Source organism: Podarcis gaigeae, assembly GCF_964106915.1.
Source record: "Podarcis gaigeae genome assembly, chromosome: 7".
Lineage (NCBI taxonomy): Eukaryota > Metazoa > Chordata > Lepidosauria > Squamata > Lacertidae > Podarcis > Podarcis gaigeae.
This window is the reverse complement of record NC_139683.1, coordinates 24,776,689-24,803,505: the sequence shown is the minus strand read 5'-3', so window position 1 is coordinate 24,803,505 and position 26,817 is coordinate 24,776,689. Positions and strand designations below refer to the sequence as shown.

Sequence of the window (26,817 nt, the reverse complement as noted above, 5' to 3'; positions counted from 1 at the left end):
ATCAGGATTTGGCATTCTGGTGGCTCTTGAGGACACAGCTGTTTAAATTCCCTGAATTTGAACTTACTGATCTAATTGTTTTGATTGCTTTTTAAACTGTTTTAATTGCTATGCTTTTTAACTTGTTTTATTGTCTTATTTTAATTCTGGATATTTTAATGCTTTTATGGAATTATTTTATTGTGTACATTAGCTACGTAATGATTGTATAATTGATTGTATACTTGTAAACCTCTTAGAAGCTTCTTTGGGCATGTAGGAAGTATATAAATTAATTGATGGTGATGATAATGATGGTTTTCAGACCATGCCAGTAAGATCACAAAAAACTGTCGTGGCAGCATAGATGCTAAGAAAATAATCCACTGGAAGTTCTTTTGCACAGTAAACCATAGCAGAGGCACCATTCTGAGGGAGAATGGGCAATGTTGCATGTGTGATGTTGAGCACGAGATGGGGTGTGTGACATCAGGACATCAGGAGGAGCCATGCGGTGGAATTAAACATGGCGGCAGCGTGGCTTCAATGGCCATCAACTCCTCCTCCTTTTACCACCACTGGCAGAGGGCTGCTTCCTCGCTCCTTCCCCTCTGTGGCAGGAAGAGGAGGAGCCAGCCATTGAAACCATGCTGTGATGGGCTCCTTGCTTGGCCTCCGCTGCCGTCTTTGAATATTGGGGGGCTCCCCCTCCAAAAAATATTGGGGGGGGGAGAAAGGACTTGGCCTCTAGGAGTTGGCACTCCAGTCCAGTAGAAATGATTGGCTAGTGGTTTGCTTCAACAGGCACACAAAGTTGTCTAAAAAGAGGGTAGTTGTGTATTCTGGGATTACAAAGTTCTACATGATAAATAGTTAGATTTTGAACACACAAACTAAATCCTCTTTGCTGAGGTATGAATACAATGCCTAATCTGAATATGTACTGGAGCATTAAATGTCAATACTAATGAATCGATGGAGGACAGCATGTGAATTCAATGAATATCCCAAAAGGAGACAATTGAATTTGACAATCAAAAGAATTGCTGGAGAAATGCAGTCAAATTCATTAATGATTTCCATTTCTACACCCATCGACTCTCATTGTATCCCAAATGCTGAAAAGTGTTCCAGCCTTAGATATATGTCCCAGAAGATTGAACTGCTCTTCTAATTTTCACTAGTTGCAATATTGGTGATATCTGCTAAAGCAGAAGAAGAGTGGGCGTATTTTTAAAAAACACACACATGTCTTAGTTCTTACTAAAAATGAATACCTTTTAACAGCTTCAAATTAACAAAACCTCCCTTTGAATTATACGCCATATTTTTAACGTGCATATTATATTATTTAATATAATGCATTTTGCTGGCTATTTTGACTAACATATTCATTTTTACACATGCGTTTACCTATTGCATGCATTTTTGCCAACATTGCTTGGTTGGAGGACTGCGTTGGAAAATTCAGATGCATGCAAATTTCAAAAGACGGATGTGTTTCAGTTCTCTATTTTTTGGGAGGGTGGGGGGAGTGTGACTTCAATAAATTTGGCTTTAAGCGTGAACTGAAGCGAATTTCTTCCTGGCCCTTGTGGCAACTACATTATAGCTTTCTTGCTATTTTAAAAGTTTCCCAGATAGTGCTAACTATTTAGACTTGAAAACTCCTAATGACAGGACATGATTGTTTCTAGGTCAGGCTCTGCTGTACAGCAAACTATCTACTGCTCTCACTGTTTCGTCTCTCTCTTCTTTTCTTTTCTTTTTTTGCCTTCCTGCTGTGTTTGCCCTATTCTTGTTCCTAAATCTATTTGCTTTGACTACTCCTTGTAAGTGATTCAAGGCAGGCACCTATACTTAGCACAATTTCTCCTCTCTTCCAATTATGCACCAGCCTAGTCAGCTGCTATTGCATCCTCTTTTCTGTAGCCTATTTTCCCCCTGTGGACCATAGGGACAACCCTGTGCTTTCTGGTATATAATCCAGAAATTAACCAATAGGCAGAAGACGAACCACTACTTTATTCTAGCCAAAAGCTGCCTCAGCTATAATTGCTAGAAAAATCTTCAGTGCTTTACTGATTATTTACATTGTGAGATCAGAAAGCACCCCAAGTCTACTTTTTGGAACACTGTGCCCTGAATTTGATTGCAGAAGAATTTGAGCATGTTACATCTTAAAACCAAATATCCACGGGCATTCGGAGTACATTCCCTTCTGCCACCGATATTATTTTTTGCCTAAATTCTTAAATCAATGAGGTTTTATGTTAATTATTTGCAGAGAAGGGGTGGCCAGGGAGAGGGAGGGGAGACAAACCTTATGGAATAGGGAATGAAGATATGTTATGTCTTTCAGTATACACTATGTAGTCCTCTGATATTATGGTAAAATCCCTTCTCCTGGTTCTGCCAGATGGGTTTTAAAACAGTACACACCTCATTTAATTCAATTTACTTCTTAATTGATAGTGTTATGAGTTGAGGGGTGCAAGACGCCCTAAATTCTGGATCAAGCTAGTGTTAGAATTTAATTAAGGCTTGTGTGTTAAAACTGGTTGCTAGAGCCATGTGTGTATTTGAGCCCGTGTGTGGCACTTCTAGCCCTCTGGAATTACGTGTCAAAAGCTAATTAAGCGAAGCTGGTGCTTCTTGTGATGGGTCCAAAGCTAATTAAGACAGGACTAGCCTCTTTCATAAGCCGATAGCCTGGGAGTAATGAGTGATTAGGACAACAAAGAATCAAGGGCAAATGCAAAAGAGTGGGCTCCCTCCCTCAACTGAGAGTTACTTTGAAAGACAATGCCAGTTGTTAGGTTAGGGTTTAGGATTACAGTTAGGCATTATGCAGCAGAAACAGTAAGCAGTGGGCTGGAGAGAAAATGAGAGCAATTTTTGAGAACAATGGTTGGGGTTTGCTGAAGTCCGAGGCTGCTGTGGCTATGGGAAAAGTCAGAACCTCCTGCGATGTTAACGCTGTGAACCGTTCCACCATAGGCTCAGGCTGTAAAGATGTGTAAATAAACCATATATCATAAAGACACCACAGTCTCCGTTGTGCCTCATTCCAAAGGAAACATGAACCCAGGGTCAGTGCCTGTAATCTCGCCCTGCTCAGAGACTGGGGTGGCATGTATTTCCACAGAAACGACAAAACATACAACAGAAACCTTATCATTGCCGCCTTAGAACAATTCAAAATAAAACTAAAGACAAACCATTAACAAGATTAAAGAATCCCTTTGAGATGTAATACTAAGAGGCTATATCAAGATGATAACAGCAAACAGCAACAAATCAGAGTGACATTTCTCTAAGTTGCAGTGTGTCATTAAATTTATTTATTTATTTATTTATTTGTTGTTGTTGTTAATTGCTCGACAATTGTAATATTTTTGGTAAACTCACTAGCTAATCTGTGCCGTATGTTGAACACTTGTAGTACAGAAAAAGCCTCCAGGAACTATTCAAGAATTGCAAGATGCCAGCAAACAAAGGAAAGGAAGAAATGGAATTTATAGGCAATGGTGCAGCATGGACACCATTATCAAACACGGAATAGCCAGCTCATTTTAGCGTTAATGAAAATGACTTGTTTATCACCACCCCACCCCAGAGCATGCATGTGAAAGGTTATATAAGAATGATTCCCAGCAAATAGGCCAGATGTGTTTGGGACTGATAATTGCTCAGTCCTCAGAGGCTGACTAGTTTTGCTTTTCCTTGGATATGAAAGCGAGATGGAAAATATACAAGACACCAGTCTCCCTTCTGTGTTCAAGTCACTATAGGGGTTTCCCCTCCCTTTGCCCTCATTCCAACCACATAACTTCTGCTGCCTGAGTCCAGGCATAAGTTCCTTTGACCACCGTCTTTTTGAGTTGTTGGTAGACCATCATGGGGGTGGGCAGAAGAAAGCACCCTTTGAGTTTGGGTTGCAATGTCTGTGGCTGAAAAGCTCTTAATTACTGAGATCATGAGGTCCCTCACCGCTTATTCTGGGAGGAGGACAATGTCAACTAACTACAGGGCCAGTCTTCTGAAGGCCAGAGCAAATGCCCTGGCATGAGGAATCAGTCTTGGGGGGGTCCTGCAGATCCTCCCTGCTTCTTGTGTTGGAGAGCTGTGTGTTTGGGAAACTAGACATATTTCAGAGCTCACGTTGGCCACTGGCACTGTTGCTTCCTCACCCAAAAGGTCACCTGTGTGGTGAGCGAGTCCTTTTGGAAATAGCCAAGGCAGTGTTGAATGCCTCCTGTGCAAAAGCCAGCAGCCTAGGGGTTTTCTTTTATTTCTTATTCAAACTACATTCCTTGTGCTGCCTGCAGCCAGGTGGGTGTTCCTTTCCCTTTACCACCCTTGCTTTGGGAACAGGTCAGAAGAAACCATGCTTTGAATCTGGGCTGTGCTTCCAATTCCTTAATTACAGAGATGGGATATTTACTTCCAAGGGTGGCTGTGAAAGAGATTAATAGCTACTGGACAGATAGTATATTTAAAGACCCATTTCTTGGTGACTAGGTCAATGAAGACTATCCAAACATATCGTAGTGCATCCTTAGTTTTAGTATATACAGAATAGTTATAGGGTGAGTATGACTTTAGGACTTCAGGACGCGGGTGGCGCTGTGGGTTAAACCACAGAACCTACGACTTGCCGATCAGAAGGTCGGCGGTTCAAATCCCCACGACAGGGTGAGCTCCTGTTGCTCGGTCCCTGCTCCTGCCAACCTAGCAGTTTGAAAGCACGTCAAAGTGCAAGTAGAGAAATAGGTACCGCTCCAGCAGGAAGGTAAACGGCGTTTCCGTGTGCTGCTCTGGTTCGCCTGAAGCGGCTTAGTCATGCTGGCTGCATGACCCGGAAGCTGTACGCCGGCTCCCTCGGCCAATAAAGCGAGATAAGCACCACAACCCCAGAGTCGGCCACGACTGGACCTAATAGTCAGGGGTCCCTTTACGCCTTTACCTTTTATGACTTTTCTTAAGGGTGCAGTTTATCATTGATTTGGGCCTTTAGAATTTCTTTTGCTTCTCTTCAGATCTCAATGTTTTGTACTCTACTGTTTTGATTTGGCTAGTGGCAGACTGAAGACACTTTTTTTGCATCAGAGGAGGGCCGTGCTGGGTTAGGCCAAAGGCCCATCAAGTCCAGGAACCTGTTATCACAGTGGCAACCATGTGCCTATGGGAAGCCCTCAAGCTGGATCTGGGCACAGCAAACTCTCCTCACCTCTGATTGCCAGCAATTAGTATTCAGAGACACACTGCTTCTGACCGAGATCCCTGAGTTCCCCAGTCATACTCTGGATGGGAACAAAATTTCTTAAATGTTAGGCTTGGGACTACATGGTTTGTGTCTTTTGTGGCCACAAGTTATAGGAAGGGTGCTAAGAGGCAAGATAGCTGAGATGATGGATTCCTGATTGGGAGGGAAGCACAGGGCATTAGAGATAGGGATATTGGACTGTGAATCAGATCAGGGGAACCTTCCACAGACCTATTTTGAACCACAACTCCCACCAGCCCAAGCAATCTGGTGGACTGATGGGAAGTGTGATCTGAAACATCTGGAAGGTCCCAGGTTGGGGAATGTTGCTCTACTCACAATTGCAGCCTCCTATTTCTGCTTTTGGTTTAAAGGTGGGTAAAGCATAAGGAAAGCATGTCAGTACCTCTCAGCTAGTTTTGTTCCAGATCCCATTTGGAGTTATTTCCATGAAAATGTAGTCACTTGCAGTTCTTGGGAAATGGTTACATTGGCATTAATGCTTCCAGCGGACAAAGATCAGAGATAACAGTTTCCCCCTTGAAAACAGAGAACCCAGATGCACCCAAACAGGCCATGGAATATGCTCTTTTTGCTGTTTCCATAGTAACTGAAATGAAAGATGGCTCCTGTGACCGAGAAGTGTCTGTTCAGACTGTTGTCCCATTTTTTCCTCATCCAACTGGTATATATCCACAAACCTGTCAAAGCAGTCATGCAATCAAACATGAAGAACTTTAGTAACTAGTTCCCTGTAGGGTATAAAGAAGTAATGTCTATATGGTGGTATCCAGTTTTTCAATTACTGGAACTATAAAAGGATTGTAAGAGGAAGCTCCTGTAAACAATTTCAGAGCTAATTCTGCTAGCGAACCTCATTTGTAAATGAAGACTTTGTCAAATTAAATTGAAAGCAGGTAGTAACTATGAAGTGCTCTCTGTACTCTAATAATTTAGAACTTTAGGATAGTGTAACTATCTAGTTTCCTTTTAAAACAAGTTCAAAGAGAGAGAAACCCTTCCCATTAAGTGACGTCGAGTCAGAAAATTGAAAGTCACCTGTTATACCAAATGAGCCCCGAACAAGTTGTAACCTACTGAGCAAAACTCCATTCACAATTCCACCACACCTCTTGCAGTCACAAAGAGATCAATTGCATCTTGCAGTTGTAGGCATATAGAATAGATAAGAACAGGAGATTACATTTGTATACCACCCTGATAAATCTACACATGTCTATTTTACCATGTGTATATGCTGTGGGAATCTAATGCACGGCCAAACAGATTTCACTGCATGGAAAGTACATGCAGATTTTCTATAGGATGTGATATCCATGCCAGAAAATGTTGCACATACAGGAGCCCTAAGAAGGTCCCAAGACTTTGGCCAGTTATATGGCTTGGGCTCACATCTTAGGATCTTGGCTATTAGGGGAACAGGATGCACAGATGACTTATTTTCCTGTTTTGGTGCTTCCATGCAGCCACTTCATTGGAAAGATAGTCAAGACCTCCATTTTGGATGTTATGAAGGACAGGAAATAGGAAGTATGAATCACGTGTGCTTCCTATCGTCTCTCCTCTTGAAGCTCGAAAACATATGCATTTGTAGCCACTGCACATGCTTTCATCATATTAGTTGGGAGATGCCTCACAGTGAAATTGGGCCTAGATTTACCACCATCAAAATAAAGATTATCAGTTATGGCTTGGTGCTGTTGAATTTCAAGTTCTTCATAAAGCTGTGCACCACCAGAATGCATGGGCCTATTGAGAATGAGTCCTTACAGCAATTTTATATGGGATTATTATATCTGAATGGAATGGGATGAAAATTGTTAAGATTTTGAAACGCAGAAAAAATGTAGAAGAACGAAGACTCAAATCTAGCACGCTGGGAGGCCAGTTTGATAAAATCATATAATTTGACATATGAATAATTGGCATTAATAATTGTATTACTTGGATAAAATTGGTATTTTAGCCAATTAATGAGGCTGATAGTGGAACGGTATTGGAAAATCAATAAAAACATATTAAGAGAGAGAGAGAGAGAGAATGAGTCCTCTGCCTTCTCTTTGCAGTCGGTTTATTGTAAATTAATATTATATCGTTAGAATTTGCCATGCATCCTGGGGACAGACAAGTCCAATGTCATTGAGATGGGGAGAAAATGACAAGGGTTTTAAACCCAGTATTCAATCTCTTTACTTCACTTGGAAAAACACAGAAGCAAAATGTCAATGGCATGGCTTGGTTGAGTTCAAAGGCCAAAACAAATTTTATGATTCTCTGTCAATGAGATTGAGGGGACATGACGTCTTTCTGGTCTGGAACACTCTCCTTTTGCATCTATGGACTCTAAATAACCCAGGGCTGGGAATGAGCAGGAAAGCAATCAATCTGTTTTTATAAAGAAAGGAATTATATAGAACAGCAGTGGCCAACTCCTAGGGGTGGGCATAATGCACAGTGTCAGAAGCTCCAGAGAAGGGACCATTACTTAGTGGTAAAGCATATGCCTTGCATGTAGAAGGTCCCTGGCTCAAAGCCAGCCATCCTTAGTCTTTTTTTAAAAAACCAGATTAGGTGGCACCCAATTGGAAAGACTTCTGCCTGAGATCTTGAGGAACTGCTGTCAGTCATAAGATGAAGCCAAGCTCTCCTCACTGTGATGTTCCCTTTTTCTTCCACAATAGTCTCCTGGGGCCAGCTCTAGTTTGAGATCCTCTGGAAGGTCTCATCTTCCTAGTGGGCTTATCTGGCAGTGGGTTGCAGTCCTCAGAGCAAGAAGGAGCTTCTGGCTGCCATTTTAAGCTCCTGCACAATGTATCGTTGCTCTAGGGTGTTGTGGGAAATAAAAATGGCATCTAGACCTAGCCACTCACACAATGGGGAGCCCAGGGCAGGCATTAGTGGTGAACTCTGCTAGGATTGCAGCAGCTGTCCAAGGATGCCGGCCCTGCATTGTTCCCATGGGTCCAGTGGCAGGAAAAAAATTGTGTCAGAGTCTGAATGCTGCCTGTGAGATGCCACTGCTATAGAAGGATGATGACAGCAGACAGAAAAGAATAATTGCTGCTGCAAAGAGCTAAAGCCTGGTACATATGATTTGCATGGGTTTTTTTAGCTGATTCCCTACCCACCCACCCACACTTGTGGTAGCACTCTCAGAATGTCAGATGTGACTTTCTGGCCTTTTCACCACATTAAAACTTTCTACAAGCACAGCAGGGAGCAATCTCAGCACACACTGAAGAGGGGGAAATGGCTGACAATAGCACAGTAGTCATGTGTCTTAGCCTTGAGGTGGTTGCACTAGAGGTTTTGTGTATGTGTTTTAGCTGACTTGGAAACCAAGCAAGCAACGTTCGGGAAATTGACATAAGTTTGCTTTGTTTGCAATCTAAACCTTAGGTTAGTTTTCCTGGAAAAGAGGCACATCCTGGAAAAGAGCCGGGATGTGATGCTATCACAGAAAGGATGTTGTCTAGATAGTGGAGGAGGTTACTCTTAGGGTGTTTAGCATTGGGAGTTCAGCAAATGATATGATTAGTATTTGCACTCATACATTTTGACAGGCCATCATTGAATTTCATCACACCTTAGGTCAGAATGGAAGCATCAGTAACTTGGGGTGCATGTCTTAAAGATGAGGTGAGCATTATGACCACTGAGTTCTTCTCCACTTCAGGTTTTGTTGTGGGGTATAGAAGGTCTTGAATGCCACACCGCTTCTTTTGTGTGTGCTTTTTCTGGAGTCATTGGAGCTTTTTCTCACCAGAGTTTGGTGTACCAGCCCAGATTCTGTAATGTGAATAGTTTCCGTTTCTCCTCAGTTCACTACTGTAGGGATATCGCGGAGTGGGCAGTGGGGTCCGGAGGAAGCACACTCCCCACCAGCAGGCAGTCACAGTCTGCCTGCACGCGTGACCCTGGGGTGCAGTGCACATCCCCCCCCCCAGACAAGCCACAGCTGTCTGTACATTGTTCCCTCTATGTCTGACCTTTTGCGGTCTCAGCAGTCTGTGGTGTCCTGTCTGTAACCTTTGTCCCTGAGACCTTTTGTCTCCTTCGTCATACACTGTGCAAGGGGAAAATGACGCTGTGGAAACAGGTGCCAAAAAAACTTTGTACCACCCCAAGATCTCGGGACGGAAGATGTGTAAAGGTCACAGGCCAAAATGTATTTGCCTGGCTTGCATATTTGTCTCAATAAAAGGAGGCTCCACAGGCCTAGCGAGCAGCTCGCTTCAGCTCACCTGTGCGCAGCTCACTGACGATCACCCCCAGTCTTGTGCCTTCACTTCACACTACTTGTCCACTAACTCAGTCATGGTGGATCATGAAAAGTACTGGATGACATCAGAATGCTGCATCTCCAATCAGAATTGAACATGTGTTGATGTCACTGAGGGCAATGTAAATAAATCAGCAAACTTTTTTCTTGAGAAGTGCTGCAACATTTCTGAAAAGGGGAAAACTGTGAATAATTTTAGTCTGGCTCCAGTGCTATTTTAGATCAATTAAAAAAAAATGCATTACCAGCTCTGCAGATCCTACAACCTTAGGTGAAAATTCAGTGACCTGGTTGCTCATCAGTATGCCGCTGGTGTGAATCTGACCCTTTCAAAAGTACCTATGCAACCTTCACTTTTTGACATCCTTCTCTAAAGAGAGTTCTCCCTAGAACATTATCATTTTGACATTTGTTCCTTCTTTTCTCCACTTCATAGCTCAGCTATTACCTCAGCTCAGATTACTCACAGATGCACTTCTAATCCTTGTCCAGCCTTGTGTCTGTTACTGTATATTTCATCTTTAATTGGCCTATTACTTCACTAAAGGGAAGATGTCCAACACTGAACTTTTTTGTGCTTGTTGCCTCTTAGCGCACCTCCTTTCCCCTTTATCTGTTATGTTCTCTGTCGGATTTATCTTTGAAATTGTAACCGGAATCACCTGAGCCCTCGGCCTTTTGAGATCTCTCCATCTTCTCAGTGCCCTTTCCCCTCCACATAATGCTTATCAAACAGAATTTCTTCTTCATCCCTAATAGTAGTTTTTTTTTCTTTCTGTGGGTTCCTGCTCCTGAAAATCAAAGTACATCTCATGCCATACCACCTTTATTGTGGCCTCCACTGACAAGCCAGTTCAAGACCCCTTGTCCTGACAAAAATCCCTGCCAGAACCTACTGATGACTTGGGAGCCCTGTTGTTGTTGTTGCTGCTCCTAGTCATGAACTCCTACCTGTTCATTTGTCCTTCCTCTTTCTCTGGGACAAATCCCAACCATCAGACAGAGAGGGCTGCTGAGCCGCTCTTGTGCTTCCTCATCCATTTACTCTCTACCTCATTGTGGGATGGCACTAGGGACAGACAGATCAGTCTATTTCAAGTCAGCTTCACATATGTTAGGAGGTCCCAGATTCAATTTCTGGCATCTCCAGGTAGTGATAGGCATGTCCCTAGTCTGAAATTATGCCAGTCAATGTTGACAGTACTGAACTAGACGAACCAATGGTCTGACTCAGGGCTTGTCTAGAAAGCCTAGAAAGCACAGGGCTGAGCAGTTTTCTGTTAGCCCTGCGACTTTCCTCAGGAAAACCCGCTCTTTAGTGTGGAATTGGAGCAAATGTCAATCAGAGGAAAACTTCAGGTTTTCCTGGGGGAAAGCAGCAGAGCAAGCTGAAGTTTGGGTGAGCCCTCAGTGTAAGAAAATTCCCTGTTTATTCATCATCATCATCGTAAATTTTATTTATACCCCGCCCTCCCCGGCAAAAACCAGGCTCAGAGCAGCTAACATCAAATATATGACACATTACCATAAAATCAAGCAATCAGTTAAAATACATCTTAAAATCAAATTAGAATCAAAGTGAAACCCAATCAGATGGCAGCCCTCAAAGTAGGAATGAGGACCTTAAATGCTCATAAGTATTCCATTTTGTTTCTGCATCAGTCAGCACATCTTTTAAAACAGCATGCGATGATTCACATTTTTTATGTATCTATTTTTTCACAAAGCGTACACTATTGTATGCAATTTTCCCTAAAAATTTGATTCTTGTTACCCATTTTAGCCCAAAATGAACATTTTTAAAAAATGCCTTTAACCTAGAATACACATTTTACACACCCGTGTTATATTTATGAACCAAAAACTGAATTACAAAATTCAGAAAATGTGAAAAGTGAGGAATAACTGCATTCTGATTAGCATGTTTGTCTAGGAAGTTCAGGCTAATGTGGACCAAATGAAATCCTCAGACAGTTGGAACACTTCCTATACTGCTGCAGTGCAGCAGATCTTTTTTTCTCCCCGACAGTGGATAGTCTGCCTAGCCAGGCCACACCTTCCAGTTTCCCAGCCTCCGCTCCCACAGTCCACCTCCTTACCATCCGTGTTTCTAGGGAGAGAGTGTGGGAAACAGGCAGCCAACCCTAGTGAGTAGTAGTAGCTGCCACCCACTTATCATGTGGGAGGAGTCAGTGCACAGTGGGAGTGGACAGCTAAGCCCCTCCCTCTAACCTGGAGTTGGCACTAAGCTGCTGTTCAGACACTAGTTTTTATTTCAGCTCATTGGTCTTATACCAAGTCAACCCATTGGTCTATCTAGCTCAGTATTGTCTACACCAATGTCTACCAACTTGGTGCTCAGTTGTCCTGGCTAGGGCTGATGGGATTTGTAGTCCGAACTATTGTAAGGGGCACCAGATCTACACTAACCAACAGCAGTCCCCCAGGCATTCAGCCAGAGGTCTTTTTTTTTTTTAACCTAGAGATGCCAGAGATTGATATCTTTTGCATGCAAAGTAAGTCCCACTGAGCTACAACCCTTCAAAATTCATTGTTTTATACCAGGGTAGGCAATCTACATGACATAGATCACACAGGCTCAGATATTGCTGTTTACTGGCTCGTCCATAGACTGGTTGTTTTGGAGAAGAAGATAATTTTATGAAGAGAGAAGCTGAATGGGGCCAGTAAAGCCCTAAACGGCCTCAGTCCTGTATAGCTGAAGGAGTGTCTCCACCCCCATCGTTCTGCCTGGACACTGAGATCCAGCACTGAGGGCCTTCTAGCGGTTCCCTCATTGCGAGAAGTGAGGTTACAGGGAACCAGACAGAGGGCCTTCTTGGTAGTGGCACCCGCCCTGTGGAACGCCCTCCCTTCAGATGTGAAGGAAATAAGCAACTATCTTCTCTTTAAAAGACATCTGAAGGCAGCCCTGTTTAGGGAAGTTTTTAATATTTAATGCTGTATTGTTTTTAACACTTGATTGGGAGCTGCCAATGGCTGGGGAAACTCAGCCATATAAGCAGGGTATAAATAAATTATTATTATTATTATTATTATTATTATTATTATTATTATACAGGGGCAGACCCTTGGCATTGCATTGCCTGTGCTTCACTTAATGCATGTTTAAATAGATCACAAAAAATGATTAAATGCTTCATGGTTCTGAATCCAATAGATGGCTCTGAGCACTCTGATGTGGTTATTGTTTTGAAATCGTTTCACACATTGGATCTAAGCCCCACCCCCTCCCCCTATTTCAAGGATTTAGCTTTCAAGTACATGAAACAAGATGAGGATAGAGGCAGGTCCTTTCACCCTTCTAGTAAAATTCTTCTTGGGACTCCATTGAACTTGATGGATCTGGGCTGGGGAATCTGTGGCCCTTTGCGTGCTGTTGGCTTGCAACTTTCATCAGCTCCAGATAACAGGCCCAATGGTCAGCAACATCTGGAGGCCACGGGTTTCCCTCTCTTGCCCTAGACTGTAGAAAACAATGGATTAAAATGCTGTAAGGAAATTGTTGCTCAATTGATTTGAATGGAGTGATTCCTCACTAGGTCAAATTACACAATGAATTGAAACACCATTGTATTACTTTTTAAAAAATGCAGACCATGGTGGGAAAGCAAATTCAGTACCTTGTTTTATTTATAGAAAACGGCGCTGAGCCATGCTTGGGATTGTATCTTAGTCATGCATTTGACACATGAATCTACGGCTGCTGTAATGAAATATGCAGCTAAATCTGTAGCCATTGTGCATGTTTTCTGTATCCAAGTTATAGATAGTCTGTTGTATTGTCATCGGGTGCTGTTTAAAAGGTGTTGAGTAAGTTTCCACTCAGACTGTTAAATACCGGTGGCATTCAGGGAATCTCTTATGCCTCGTGAAATCAGATCTTCACCCTTCCCTTCCCCTGGAATGGAAAAGCTGGGAGGCGCTGCCAAAAATGAATAAGCAACCATAATGAAACATGTCATACACATCCTGCTTGTATTATATTTCAGCTCTGCAAAAAGAAAGTAATATATTATTTAAAAATCTAAAGTAATTCACTTTGCTAAACCTCTCAATCCAATATCAATGCAACAGTTACTTTCATGACATATGTAACTTGCACCTCCATTTAAAATCCCAACCAGCTAAAGAGGAAAGTCATGTGGATTTTGAAAGACCTTGTTCAACACACTGCTTGCTTATTATAGCTTACAGATTTAAAGCTACAACTATTCAGGCAGGAGTTTGGTTTTTATTTTTACTTTCCTTTTTGCATGAAAAGTGGGTTCATAAGGAGTGCTGGTGTTTCTCCTCTCAAGTACCCAATGAAAGAGTCAAATTGCCGTGCCCAAATTTATCAATGGGTGCCACTGGCTACAGAGTGCCTGCTGAAGCCAGAAGGTTTCTAATAGATTGCAATTCATTTTAAGACTCCGCCTTCACAACCAGAAGGCGGAATGCCCTACTCTTCTTAAAGTGCCACTTTTGCAAGCAAAGAAAGCTACATGCCATAGGGATCCTCTGGTACAGCAGGTAGACAAACATCATGCTTGCAGAATTGGCTTTGTTTACCACTAGAACACCAAGGTTCGCTAACCAAAGCCTGGTTCAAGTCATGGCTATGGGGGTGGAGCCGGATGTGAGGCATGGTTTGGGGGCACAGCCAGATACCTCTTGCACCCCATGCAACTTGGGTTAACTTGCATATTCTAAAGCAAATCTGCACCTGAGTTACTGCAGACCAGGCATTCCAACACAAAACTCTTTAAGTGACCAGTCCAAGGCAACTGATCAATTTTCCTATATTGAGGCACAAAACAGTGCAGCTTGAGAACTAAGAAATTAGCAGAGCAAGCAGTCTAGACATCCCTGAGAATGCCTTGCCTCACAAACATGACATGAGCACCACAGCGTGCTTCTCACTTGGGTTCCTCAGCAACTGACATTCGGAAGCACACCACCTCTGATCCAGGAGATAACATATAGCCACTGTGATGGCAAGCTATTGATAGCCTTCTTCTCCATAAATATGTCTAACCCCCTTCTAAAGACACCCCAGTTGAGGGCCACCAACATATCTTGTGGTAGCAAATACCTTTGGTTAGCTGCACGGTGTAAAGAAGTACTTTCAGAACAGACAACAGCATTCAGCTTCATTTTTGACACTGGTTCTAGTAGTAAGAGAAAGGGATAAAAACATCTTTCTTCACATCATGCATAATTTCCTACATCTCTATCATGTGCCCCCTTACACGAAACCCCACCTTGCAGTGCATTATGCAGCGCATCATTTGGTGCCAGATGCCCAAGAAGGTGGAAAATCATTTTCCAGCCCTGTCATATATATATTTTTGCACCCATTTATATATACACATACATATTATACAATCAAATCCCTCCCTGGCATTTAGTGCCTATTATCAGTAATCCCCCTAGTTCTTCTGAAACATGCTGCACCCATTTGCTGAGCCAAACTTGCATTATTCTGCATCTGAAATGTTACCAACATCCGGTGCATCTTATGGCCAGTAACCCAAAAAGCACAGAATTTTAGGCTTCTCTGCAGACTTTTAAAAGATCACACAAAAACTAAACACCTGACCTGAGGCTGACCAGAGACCACATGTGATGGCTTTAATGTGACTACTGTTTTTATTATCTTAATATGACATCATTGGCCATCTGGCTGGTTTGAAAGGGAAAGGAATCTCTAATCCTGTGCTGTAATAGTAACTAAGAAGCGCACGAGTAAATCTCTTGGATATTTTTTTTACGTTTTGCTCTTGAAACTAACAGACCCGTTTTGCTTGTAGTCATAAAATGCTATTTTTGTAGCTCTGTGCCTTCCAGTTTATTTTGCTACATTACACTCACTTTGTAATATTTTGCATGATTTTGGTTCAGTTTATCCACTTATTTTTGGTTTGCACCTTTGATGCACAACACACACAAAGTAGCCTTCACTAACCAGGTACCTTCCAGATGTTTTGAACTACAGTTCCCATCGGCCCCAGCAAGCATGGCCGATGGTCAAGGATGATGGGAAATGTAGTCCAGAGCATCTAGAGGACACCGGGTTGGCACAGACTGAAATAAAGCAACCAGTGATTATGGACTGCTAGGCTATACTGTACTCACTTACCTGGAAGTAATACCCATTGAACTCTTTAACGTAAATTGCACAGAAGATGTAGGAGATGGCTTAAATAAAGAAAATGCCTATATGTACATAGTTTTCAAACGGACTTTTCTAGTTAATGTTAATGGTCCTAACAGTGCATTGGCTCAAACCACAGTTTACCATTTTGTGGATGAACTTCAGGATAATGGACCTGGGAGTGCAGGGAGAGGTACAAACAACCAAACATAGAAAACAGCCTCATAACATTTGAGACCCTTTGGTCCATCTAGCTCAGTATTGTCTACACTGACTGCCAGCAGTTCTCCAGGGCTCCAAGCAGGGTTCTCTCCCAATCCTACCTGAAGATACCAGTGATAGAATCATAGAAACCTGGACCTTCTGCATGCCAATCAAAACTGCCCAACCTTGGTTCTGGAGATGCTCTACCCTTGAGCTACAGCCCTTCTCTATGCACTATCGAAAAGGAAAGAGAAAAGGGTGGTAACTGAAAGACATGCGGCAGTGAAGGGTCGCAAATATGAAGATGCTGACCTGTGGTGATGTGGACATAGGAACGTAGAGCATAGGAAACATCTAGGAAGCTGGGACGCTGCCTTATACCAAGTCCATCTAGGACTGACTGAGAATGGCTCTCCCAGCCCTGCCTAGAGATGAACCAGGGACTTCCTGCATACAGAACATGTGCTGCAGCCTTTGCCCTGTGGAGAAGAGAGTGTGTGTGCTACAGGGTGCAAAGACATCGGACAAACAGACAGAGAGGTTCAGAGAGACCTGTGGAGGTGCAGACAGAGGAAAGCGGGATGCAGAAGGGAAAAGGTGGTTAACAGGAAATGCATTTGAAAGAAAACATTTACAATAATGACCAAAGTGCTTCTCTCCTCCTCACATACTCATGCAGCCCTCTTGTGGTAATAAAAATGCAAAAGTGGCCCTCATCTCAGATGTGATGCGAGTGGTCCACTCCTAGTTTAGGGTTATCCCATAAATGCTTAGAAGAAGAAGCTAATTCAAATTCAACTAGAGCTCTTTTTTAAAAAAATGCTCAATTAATTCCCCCTCTTTTTCTTTTTAAAAATAACTTAGGGCTCCGTCCCAAGAGAACTCTGCGTCTACTGCTTTGGACTGGAGAAGAACAAGGCGGAATAGGAGCTGAACAATACTACAAGATGCATAAAGTAAGCAGTCTGGTGGAGCAATATGTATTTCATGACAGTAGCCATTCCTTTTGCAGTTTGATTTATTTAATTTCTTACTTCAAATGTATGGGATGAAGGGAAGCAATGAAGCTATGAAATGGTTTTGGCCTAGAGACTAAGCCCAGTTTTTATGAGGGAAAATTAGGATCCCCATTAGGATGTAGGAAACAAACAAGGCATATTATCCAGATAAGTATCAGAAACAAACGCCATCATCCGAGAAGCTAGGGCAAAGAGAGGGTTAGATAAAACGTTTGCACTAAGCATAACTTAGATTCCAAACCATTGTTTTGTTTCAGACATATAGGCAAACCATGATTTGAGAAGTTCTTTTCCTTGCCTCCCCTGAGAATCCCTCCAGCAGCCTCCAAGGGTGGAGCAACACCCCAAACCATAGTTTGGCCTTGCTGAATGGGGACTGATGGGGGCAGTGGCCCAGAAGTACCCAGAGGGCACCAGTTGGGGGTGGCTGCCCTACACATTGACAAGCTGCTAACTTGATTTTCCACAAAGCAAAATTTAAAGCGAATTTAGAGTTTCCTCGACAAGATGAAACTTCAGAGAAATTTTGAAGAAAACTAAAGCCCTTTCAGTTGAAGTAACATTTCCCAGGGAGGTTTTTTCACATTCTTGTGTGTGATAGACCCAAAGTATTGGAGCCTCAGCTTCAGGATCTGTCCTGAGTGCTCACTAGAAGGACAGATCCTGAAGCTGAGGCTCCGATACTTTGGCCACCTCATGAGAAGAGAAGACTCCCTGGAAAAGACCCTGATGTTGGGAAAGATGGCAGGCACAAGGAGAAGGGGAAGACAGAGGACGAGATGGTTGGACAGTGTTCTCAAAGCTACCAGCATGAGTTTGCCCAAACTGTGGGAGGCAGTGGAAGACAGGAGTGCCTGGCGTGCTCTGGTCCATGGGGTCACAAAGAGTCAGACACGACTAAATGACTAAACAACAACAACACATTTTATCAGCACTGCAGTAGATTGGAGGGGGGAGGTTAACCCTTTACTTTCCCACTCTGATCTTGATTAAAATCTCCACAGACTGAGGTCAAGCTTGGGGTAGGAGGAAGCTCCCATTAGCATCATGGGATCTTTTGTCCTTAGCTGAACTGCAACACTAGGGGAGGGGGGTGTTCATTGAGAGTGCAGTGGGGGAAGAAAGGGTTAAACCACCCCTCACTGTGCACTGCATTCCTGATATTAAAAAAAAAATCCCCCCTCTCTGGCTGCCTGCAATTAAATAAAGTAAAACCAATGATGTGGCTGCAAGTCATACAGGTATAGTCAAATGTAGTTCGGCCCTTAGGATCATCATTTGTGAGGCTTTCCTACAAACTGCAGCAGAGTGCCTGCAATTCTTTCAGTTTAGGTTGCTGACTCTGATATCTTTGTGCCTTGCAAGCTGGGGGTGACAATGTTTTCCTTTCATGGCTTACTACATGCCGAGTTGCGCATATGCTCTGCATTTGTCCCGCCTTGCAAAATCATTTTAAAAATATATTCCGCCATGACTAGATCTTATGGATATCATCAGTGGTTTTCAGAAATAATTGACTGTTTGCGATTTGGGCTGGAAGAAAAGAGGAGCAAAAGAGGTTATGGTATGTGCCTCGTTTATTTTAACGGTGTACTTTATGACAAGAAGTTGGACTCAGATCAAGAAGGATGCTTCTACGACAGCTTCAGAATGTGATTTTTTTTGCCAGTTAGTGTTAGCCATATAGAATGCAACATGTTCAGAAAATCGCCGACATTTTTTGTGGCGCCTTATAACTTTTTAATCAATCCTTTTAAAATTAAAAATTCGGCTGAATGTAACATGCAACAGCATTTCCATGTTTTTTGTGGGATTTGTTTGCAATTGTCTCTTCAAAGGATGGTATGAAATGAGGGATAACTTGATAAAATTGTCTCTGAGCCAATGTGATCATTGTATAAACATGTCATTGCTAACCTAGTTATGACTTCTTATAATTACTTCCTCAAAAATTAAGAAGTAAACTTTATGTAGAAGCCACCAATTGCAAACTATATAGGTATATGTGTATACATATATATATGCTCATATACATGTTTGTGTTTATACACACACACACGGGAGAGAGAGAGAGAGAGAGAGAGAGAGAGAGAGAGAGAGACAGAGAGAGAAACACGGGCATACACATGGATGGTGGAGTTGCTAGGTTCATCAATGGAGGAAGTGTGGCTGAGCCATGAGACCCCAGCAACCCCCTGAATACTTTGACTATGGGGGAGAGGACTTACTTGAACCCCCATGGTGGTTAGAAGTCTAGTAATGGGTCTACAAGGGACGCAGGTGGCGCTGTGGGTAAAAGCCTCAGCGCCTAGGGCTTGCCGATCGAAAGGTCTGCGGTTCGAATCCCCGCGGCGGGGTGAGCTCCCGTTGCTCGGTCCCAGCGCCTGCCAACCTAGCAGTTCGAAAGCACCCTCGGGTGCAAGTAGATAAATAGGGACCGCTTACTGGCGGGAAGGTAAACGGCGTTTCCGTGTGCAGCTCTGGCTCGCCAGAGCAGCGATGTCACGCTGGCCACGTGACCCGGAAGTGTCTTCGGACAGCGCTGGCCCCTGGCCTCTTGAGTGAGATGGGCGCACAACCCCAGAGTCTGTCAAGACTGGCCCGTACGGGCAGGGGTACTTTTACCTTTACCTTTAATGGGTCTACATGTGTACACCAACCCATAGGAGTGGTTCACTAGCAACCTTCTCTTATGTGGTCCTGCTGAAATAAATATAATTGTGTTCACCTAGGGCAGAACTGAACACTGCAAACAAATTACCGTATTTTTTGCTCCATAAAATGCACCTAGTTTTTAGAAGGGGAATGCAAGAAAAAAAAATATTCTTTAAAGGGAGCGCTGAGCCGAGCCTGTATGCATCCCAGGCTCTGCTCAACGCTCCCTTTCACGAGCCGCGTGGAGCATGTGTGCGGCGCATGCAGGCTTTTCCCCGAGGAGGGAGAAGGGCTCCGCGCAGCTCTTTAAAGGGAGCCCGGCTCTTGGGGGCTTTTCCGGGAGGTGGGGGAAGGGACTGATCCCTCTCGCTGTTCTGGCTTCTGGGACAGCTGTGCAGCCTGCATTCACTCCATAAGATCCACACACATTTCCCCTTACTTTTTAGGAGGGAAAAAGTGAGTCTTATAGAGCAAAAAATATGGTATTTGTATACAAGATTTTCTTCCCTTCCCTTCCCTTCACCATAATGTACTAGAGTAGCAATACTCTATACAATTATGAAAACATAAAATTGATACAATTATAAGACAGGTAAAACCATTCCAAATGGAACCTGTTGTGTTTTTTACATGTGGAATCCATTTTTATTAGAGAGATGTGGCATTTTGAAGAAATGGCAAGGAGGGGATTAAACCTTTTCCCCCTTTTCTGTGCAACTCCCCTCCCTGTGGAGTTCTAAATTTAAGTTTATGAGTTAAATGAGTTTATTGGGGGAGGGGGGAGAACCGTGGGAAAAGTGGTAGGTCTGTGAAGGCGAAATATACACACACAACTTCAAACTGCCCCCTCTCGAAGCAGCTTCTCTCTAACAAGAAGATGACAGAGTTTTGTCACATCCATGCATGTATAATGCTTATTCTACCCTGGGTTTTCTCCCTCAGCATCACTTTCCGATATAGACTCACGCTCCTTTGCTTTGTGCTGCTGCTAATCTTATTTATTGAAAATCTTGACAGGGAAATGTTATAAATAATTCCATTTAATATTCTAAGCATGAAAGATTTATCTAAATAATAGAGGGGGGGATAGAAAAGAGACCCTGAGCATTACTGAATTATACCCAACTATTGTATACCATCTAGATGGGGGAAACTGCTTTTTGTGAGGATGGGAAGAAATCAGAAAGATAAAATCAGAAAGATAAAATGTGCTTTTGAAGGCTTCCCCCCACCCATCCCTTTTCTATGCAACCTGTTCTGTCTGCTGTAATTGTATGTTTGGTATGTATCTATCGACAGGGAAGTCTAATTAGCATGAGGTGGCAAATATAAACTGATTAATACTGTAAATAATGCCTTTTTTGCACAAAAAACATCTTAACCTTTCGCAGAGTTGCTGCACACATTTGCAAGAAATGGATTGTGAAAATATGAACATCTCTTGTCGATAGTAATTATTCACAGACAAATATGATCCATCATTTAAACTTTCCATCTTTTAAGTTTTAAAGGTTACTTTTTAAAAGATGATTGGGTAATTCATTTAAGAGGATGGATTTATTATGCGACTGGCTGATTGCAAAGGAGAACATAATTAAACCTTTTCAATTAAGAGAATAATTATTAGCAAGAGGCAAATACGGTGACAAAACAGATATCCTCATAGCATTAATTTATACCACATGCGTTCATAATCATAGAGCGCTGCTTTGGAGCACAGCAGAATAGTAATAGAATACTGTACATCCTTTGGTAACTGTCAGAAACGCCATGAATATTGGAGGCCCTTTGGAAACATTGTAAGTGTCTGACATTTACAAAGTTCCATTGTCAAATAATCAATTTTATCCCTGTTTTCCAAGGCAGGCTCATAACTGTCCAAAATAAGCCTCTTTATACAACCATGTTACTTTCCAAGACATCTCAAGAGCCACCAACTGCTCTTTTCAACAAATGGCCCCACATTAAATATGATTTGTGTCAGCTTTTGACAAGCAAGGCTAGGATACATCTAAGACTGAGATAAAATGAATGCTTTCTTTGATGTTTTCTTTAGGAACTATACTAACAAATCAATTCATTCAAACGCACCAATCAGCAGCAGCAGCAACAATCATTGCAACAGATGTTTTCATACCCCATCTCCATCTATAGCAATATTGTTGTTGTTGTTGTTGTTTAGTTGTTTAGTCGTGTCCGACTCTTCGTGACCCCATGGACCAGAGCACACCAGGCACTTCTGTCCTCCACTGCCTCCCACAGTTTGGTCAAACTCATGCTGGTAGCTTTGAGAACACTGTCCAACCATCTCGTCCTCTGTCGTCCCCTTCTCCTTGTGCCCTCCATCTTTCCCAACATCAGGGTCTTTTCCAGGGAGTCTTCTCTTCTCATGAGGTGGCCAAAGTATTGGAGCCTCAAGTTCAGGATCTATAGCAATATAGAATACTGTAAAATGTAAGACAGTCATAGTAATAGATTAAAATATAACAAAACACAGAGCAGTACACTGATTACTGTGCAGGCCAGAGAGATAGATAGATGGATGATAGATGATATAGATAGATGATAGATGATAGATAGATAGATAGATAGATAGATGATAGATAGATAGATAGATAGATAGATAGATGATAGATAGATAGATAGATAATAGATAGATAGATAGATAGATAGATAGATAGATAGATAGGAGGTAAAGGCAGGAGGTAAAGGACGTTTCTGTGCGCTCTAGTTTCCGTCACGGTGTTCTGTTGCGCTAGAAGTGGTTCAGTCATGCCGGCCACATGACCCAGAAAAACTATTTGTGGACAAATGCCGGCTCCCTCGGCCAGTAAAGCGAGATGAGTCCCGCAACCCCAGAGTCGTTCGCGACTGGACTTAACTGTCAGGGGTCCTTTACCTTTAACCTTCCAGAGGTCCTTTACCTTTACCTTTATGCCAAGGTGAGCAGACAAACAGCAATTTGCAAACTGATACATGGGCCAGTACATCACAAGGAGTCCGATTTGTTTCATGTAGCAAACAAATATGATTTTCAGCTTGGAGGGGACTAGTAAAAGGTAAAGGTAAAGGACCCCTGGACGGTTAAATGCAGTCAAAGGCTACTATGTGGTGTGAATGAGTTTATTGCAGTGTCTTACTGCGAATTAGGACTATAGAACGGAGACTTAATAGCGAACCTTTTATGTTGCAGCTTCTCGTGAAGCTTGTTTGTATGCATGGACAAGTGTTGGTATGTGTGTGTTTTAAGCGAAGACAGCAGGAATTTTTCATCACACAAAAGCAAGTATGGTGTTTCCACCCCCTTCATGTCAGCACTGTTATATGTTTTTAAGAGGTGTGCAGTCAGGGAGAAGGAAATAGTGCAGAGGGTCATGAAAAGGAGGGGAGATAAGAATAGATGCAGGCAACGGACGCCTGGGGCAGAGAATTTATTTGCTTTCTCAGAGTTTCTTCTGGAGATGCTTTGGCCTCTATACTACTTGCATTGGCCTAATTCTTCAGGCAGTAACATCAGTTGGAGGTGTGGGGGGTCTAGGGAGAGAACAACCTGATAACCCCATTCTTGTGGTATTTGTCCACCAGTGCTAAAATGGGTGGAGGCACAGCATTTAAGAAGTCATAGCAAGTGTAATCTTAATAGAGCTTTCTGTTTCTACAGCATTTTCCCCATCCCTTTCAAATGCATTCTTTACACATTTAGCAACGCTGTAAGTCAAATGTGGAGAGCCAGTGTGGTGTAGTGGTTAAGAGTGGTGGACTCGTAATCTGGTGAACCGGGTTTCGGTCTCCGCTCCTCCACATGCAGCTGCTGGGTGACCTTGGGCCAGTCACACTTCTCTGAAGTCTCTCAGCCCCACTCACCTCACAGAGTGTTTGTTGTGGGGGAGGAAGGGGAAGGAGAATGTTAGCCGCTTTGAGACTCCTTAAAGGGAATGAAAGGCGGGATATCAAATCCAAACTCCTCCTCCTCCTCCTCTTCTTCTTCTTTTCAGTTTCTTTGGGCTATTTTTAGATATTGTGTTCTTGTGTACCACTTTTTTTGATCTGCAATGCAGTTTATATCAAAACAACATGTACCGACAGGAGTCATACAGAAAAAGATAAGAATACAATTAGAAACTCAAAATCATTTTAATCCTATGAGAATATCTAGATTGCATTTCGTCCTTGTTTCTTTTCAAGCTACAAAACTTGCAGATCTGCATATTTTATTAGAAACCTGAGCAAGGTGATTATCATTTCACTACACACGAACAGAGGGAGAGGTGAGAAAAGCTACTGCAATGCTATAATTAGCTGCAGAACTTCTAGACTTCCATGGTGACACACAAGTGTAGGTATTACTGCTGGCATACTAGTAGAAAACTTAACAAAGGAGAGCCAGTGTGGTGTAGTGGTTAAGAGCGGTGGACTCGTAATCTGGGGAACCGGGTTCGCGTCTCCGCTCCTCCACATGCAGCTGCTGGGTGACCTTGGGCCAGTCACACTTCTCTGAAGTCTCTCAGCCCCACTCACCTCACAGAGTGTTTGTTGTGGGGGAGGAAGGGAAAGGAGATTGTTGGCCACTTTGAGACTCCTTAAGGGGAGTGAAAGGCGGGATATCAAATCCAAACTCTTCTTCTTCTTCTTCAGTATTTTTTTTTTTTTGTCTTATGTACTGGTATGTACTGAGGAGACTAGCAAACAAACCAATTGCAATATTTAGCCACACATCTTGAAGGTAGGAAATACATCAATGAAAAAGGGTACCAGAAAAAGGCAAAGATTTGCTTAAAATTATATATGCTAATTTATACATATAGATGAAATTTAGAAATAACTACTATGATTTATGTGGAAAAGTAGTACATCTCACCATGGTGGGGAAATCAGTGACTAGATTATGTTGATGCCAGCTCCATCTGCTGCCTAGGTGCAAAAAAAACTGTCAATGGGTAACACCAATATCTCTTTCCCTTCTTAGGTCCCCCCCCCCCCGTTTATATTTAAATGGGAGTAGAAATGATACCATTTAAGGCGGGGGTGGGCAATCTTTTCCACAGCCAGATGCCACTGAATTACAAGTCGCATCAGCCTCAGCAAGCAGGGTCAGTGTCCAGGGATGGTGGAAGCCATACTTCAACAACATCAGGGGCAGATATTCTCCAACTCTGCTTTAAAGAGAGGTTGCCTTCAAACAGATAACTATTCTCTGACAGCCCATTAAACATGGCTAACCCAAATAGCATGGTGAAGAGCACACCCCCAAATGATGGAGATATTCTGATTGAAGGTAATATTCTCCTTATATTTACATTGGGAAACCAGGAGCATGTGACTTGTTCATGCTCAGCTTGGCCTCGATTTCTGTGGCTAGCCCGGTTATGACACTTTCTTGAGTTTTAAAGGCTACAGGCAGGGTGGCAGTCAGCGAAACAGGAAGATGCCAACCTGCACTTGCATCATACGCTGCCACCCCCTTTCCACCCCCGTACTGGAGTCGCATGGCTTTGGCTTCTGAGTCCTGGCAAGATCTTGCGAGAGGTCTGCAGGATCCCACAGAGGTCTGTGGGGCTCTTGCAAAATTTCACTAGAACCCAGAAGCCACTGTCTCACGTCTCTGGCAGCTATGGTGGGGTACACCCTCAGAGGCGCCCCTTGGATTCTGCCGCCTGAGGCAGCTGCCACAGTCTGATCACGGATGGGTTGACCCTGCCTACCAGATAGATGTCGAAAGCACGAGAGAGCTGCTTACCTTCTAAATCTAAAGCTGCTTACCTGCCAAATCTAAGCCTTTAAAGTTGCATGAGTTGTAAATGAGTTTTGTTACTGAGAGCTTTTTGTATGCTGATCTTAGACTTGCAGTACTACTGTCAGTGGTAATGACAGCATTGATCAAGCATTGCATTTTAGGCAGAGGGGGTCAAAAGTGATTTAAGATATACAGCAAATCTGTCCAGATGCTTCTGCTTGCATAAACCCAAGATGTAAAAATACAGTAGTTAAAATGCAAGCATTGTAATCATGTGTTGTGTTTTATTAATACTTCATAATAGCGACAGCATTTAGCACAAATTGCTTTCAGGGACAGATCCAGTCTGTGAGCTGCCTGTTAGTCACCCCCATATTAGACTAATAAAAAAATCACTCATATGGGAGTGGTTTTGGGTAGAGAGAAAAGTGAGCAGCCAGAATTGGTATTGTAGATGAACGCATTTCCACTTTGAATTCTTAGGATGCTTTCAAATGACCTGTTTAAAATGCATGTCAAGTTCTAAGATTAACAAAAACTCACTTCAGATCTGAACAAAAAAAGGCCAAAAGTCGAATTCAGCCATATCAAAGCAATGGAGGTTCATGGCTTCCTGGGAGCTGAGAAATAATAATGCATAACAAAAGTGCCAGTTCATGAATTTTAACGACCTGTTAATTACCCTTTTTTCTATACCTTGCTTCATGGCTTCCTGGGGCTAGGAGACAGCTGTTCTCTACATTTGCAACACAGGAAGACCACACCTTGTTGCTTTCCAATCTATAGAATTTATGGAAAGCATCATAATAATAATACACTTCTTTTACAGGGTACAAACATGTACCACCAGACTCCACCATTAGCACTACATTTATATCCCAGTGTTCTTTTATCATGTAACTCAAGGAGGCATCGATAGGTGGACTTCCATTTATGCAGACCCAGACTTGCTTAAATTCAGGAGGGCAACTCCTTCATTTGTCCTAGATGACCCTTCCAACTCTACAATTCTATGATTCTATGGTTATGTTCTACCTTCATTGCCGGAGGCAATATGCTTCTGAACACCAGTTGCTGGGAATCAGATGTGAGGAGAGTGCTGTTAATCTCATGCCTGCTAGCAGGCTTCCCATAGGCATCTGATTGACCACTGTGAGAACAGGATGCTGGACTAGATAGCCCTTGGAGCCATCTTTGGGCATAGAAAGTACTACAGGTATGCAACATCAGCACCAGTAAAAAGCCTGTGTTGGCCAGAACTGGTGAACCATCCCTTTGAAGGAGGGCCATAGCTCAGCCATTGAGCACCTGCTTTGCAAGCGGAAGGTCCCAATATCATTCCCCATCATCTTCAGGTAGGGCTGGGAGAGACTTCTGCCCAAAACCTTGGAAAGCTCCTGCAAGTCAGACAAAATGGAGCTAGATGAATCAGTTGGTCTGTAAGGCAGCTTCCTATGTCCTGCCTTTGTACGGTCGGCAGAATTGTTCCTTCAG

General features: G+C 42.8%; 1 protein-coding gene across 4 annotated transcripts in view; it reads left to right on the top strand.

The window, feature by feature from the left end:
• CPQ (carboxypeptidase Q) overlaps positions 1–26,817 on the top strand; it is a 175,488-nt gene that overhangs the window by 106,248 nt on the left and 42,423 nt on the right. For all 4 annotated transcript variants that reach the window (XM_083749808.1, XM_083749809.1, XM_083749810.1 and 1 more), the window contains one exon: positions 16,780–16,871. In XM_083749808.1, the coding sequence (XP_083605934.1) occupies positions 16,780–16,871 (92 nt within the window). The remainder of the gene's footprint in view (positions 1–16,779; positions 16,872–26,817) is intronic.